General features: G+C 42.2%; 1 protein-coding gene across 1 annotated transcript; it reads right to left on the reverse strand.

The window, feature by feature from the left end:
- Positions 1-327: 327 nt before the first annotated feature.
- On the reverse strand, positions 328-1,598 carry LOC129767432 (protein YIPF1). The gene is made up of 4 exons (XM_055768332.1): positions 1,328-1,598; positions 1,068-1,261; positions 722-1,006; positions 328-657 (listed from the first exon to the last, which is right to left on the reverse strand). Exons 1-4 carry the CDS (start codon positions 1,461-1,463, stop codon positions 397-399), a joined length of 876 nt encoding a protein of 291 aa, XP_055624307.1. The 5' UTR covers positions 1,464-1,598; the 3' UTR covers positions 328-396.
- Positions 1,599-2,124: the final 526 nt, after the last annotated feature.

Raw genomic sequence — 2,124 nt, forward strand, 5'->3', positions numbered from 1 at the left:
ATATATTTTCGATTTACCATGTTAATCAATTAGATCTTGATGCGATATCCGTTGCAACAAATGCTCCAGGGGGAAGTAAAAATGTGAATTGAAGTCAGTTGAATGAAGAGGCAGATTTGTATCCATTAGTCACGTCCATTAGAATAATCATTGACTGAATAGTTCATCACTCATCCTCGCTCTTCCAAGCTCGTCAGTTCATTTCTAGTCGATTCCGCTTCTCTTAAACATAATTGAGGGGCTCAGAAGGAAAGAGGTGTAAGTGACTTGATCGATTTTTCTTCATCAACTTCAAATTTTATTCAGACTGATTCCGAAGGCTGTCTATTTTAAAATTATTTTCAGGCTATTCTTTATTCGTGTAACAGTGTCACATATTCGGAAAATGCATTGCATTCAGTTAGTAGCATTTTTGTTTATGATAGTTCCAACGGTTGTCTTAAGCTGTTCCATTCTAACCACCGTTCCCGAGGAATCCGGTGAGTGGAAAAAGTACAGCATGAAACCAGTGGCCAAGAGGAAGTGAGCTATTCCGATGGACGGTGTAATAAAGATGTGGTACTTTGAAGTTTTGATAGCAGGCATCAGGATCCACAGCAAGGCAAACCCTGAGAGAAAGGTTCCGGTTGCCACCATTAGCCATTGGAACAGGGAAACCTGAAATGAGAATCAATCAATTACCATCTTATCGAACATCTCAAACTTTAGCTCGATACTCTACCTGAACTGTCCACAAAATCGAAACGGGAATGTAGATGGCCAGCGAGTAACCATACACACAGATGAGCGAGAGCAAGCTGGGAGTGTGCGGAGACTCCTCGACATCGAGATCAAAAGAGCGGACGCTCCATTTAAGCAGTGCCCAAAGCGAAAGCGGCACCAAACTGGTGTACAGGATAATAACCGTAGCCGAAACGGAGACTAGATGAAAATTGTATCGCCAATGGTGGTTACCGGCATTCTGAAGGTAACTTGCCATATTACCCGAGATAGCAATGGTGAATATCTGAAATATTCATATATCACAATCTTCTAGAGAAGAGATGAGTTACTCAATCTAGTCTCACCAATGTGATAACAATCCAAACCGGACCGTACAGATCGGGGCTGGTCCCGATGTTCAGTTTCAAATAGTCCGAAGGTGCTCTTTTTGGGATGATTGACGTGGCTATTCGATCCACCACGGTCATTGTGTCGACATCGAAGAATCGCTGATAATACTCGAAGCTGAGGAATGACGAGCTCTTCGCTGGTGTCGCTTCTAAAAGTACAACGTAGAATTTGGCCAATCCGATCTCAGCAGTGATGGAATGTATTTTTCACATACCTTCAGTGGAATCTGATTCACGACTTGGCGATACTTTTTTCGGCGAATCTATATTAAGCTGTGCGCTGTTAGAATTACCTTCCTGGATCAGTGGGAACTCCTTGAAGGAAAGCAAATCATCTACGGATGGTTCCATTGTTGGATATTTCGGACCACAAAAGTTAAATGAATTTACAACTTTTCTGATTTGTTTTGTGCAAAAACTGATGCGAATCAATGTTTATGTCAAGATGTTCATATTATGGAAGGTTGAGCTTTTTTGTCACTAGGTGTGTGGGAAGTTATATATGGAAATAGTCAAGGCGCCTAGAAGTATATCCTAAGGTGGGCCAACATGCTAAAACCACTCTTCAGCCATCTTGGAAGTCTACTGTGTTTTGTTTGTAAACAAAACACAATACGCTTGTGCCCAAGTTCGCTCGTGATCAGTCTGTCTCTTTCACGCTTCAAGCAAATAATTCCCCTTCTGCTTTCTTCCGCACTGTTTTCATATACCGCTCCCCTAACCTACTCTGTGACGAAACGGCCTCACCTTAGGATATATTTCTAGGCGCCTTGGAAATAGTATGACAGATAGTGGCCAAAGATTTGTTTACTTATAGCGAATTCGTTTTTGTTCAGTTTCAACCTCAGTGCCGCACTAACTGCTGTCAAAACGTTTTTTTATTCACTCAGTTTCGCACTCAGTGCCGCACTGGCTCGCCCCGAAAGCTGTTAGTTTCGCACTGAGATGTTTCACGGGTTGGCACTCGAGTTCACCAATACAACTATACTGAACTGTCAAGTTCCGAGTATTG

This window comes from Toxorhynchites rutilus, chromosome 2 (assembly GCF_029784135.1).
Source record: "Toxorhynchites rutilus septentrionalis strain SRP chromosome 2, ASM2978413v1, whole genome shotgun sequence".
Classification (NCBI taxonomy): Eukaryota; Metazoa; Arthropoda; class Insecta; order Diptera; family Culicidae; genus Toxorhynchites; species Toxorhynchites rutilus.

Coding starts and splice junctions, on each gene's coding strand:
- LOC129767432 (XM_055768332.1), bottom strand. CDS start 1,463: ATGGAACCATCCGTAGATGATTTGCTTTCCTTCAAGGAGTTCCCACTG. Junction 1,262..1,327: donor TGAATCAGATTCCACTGAAG/GTATGTGAAAAA, acceptor TTGTACTTTTAG/AAGCGACACCAGCGAAGAGC. Junction 658..721: donor CGATTTTGTGGACAGTTCAG/GTAGAGTATCGA, acceptor TTCTCATTTCAG/GTTTCCCTGTTCCAATGGCT.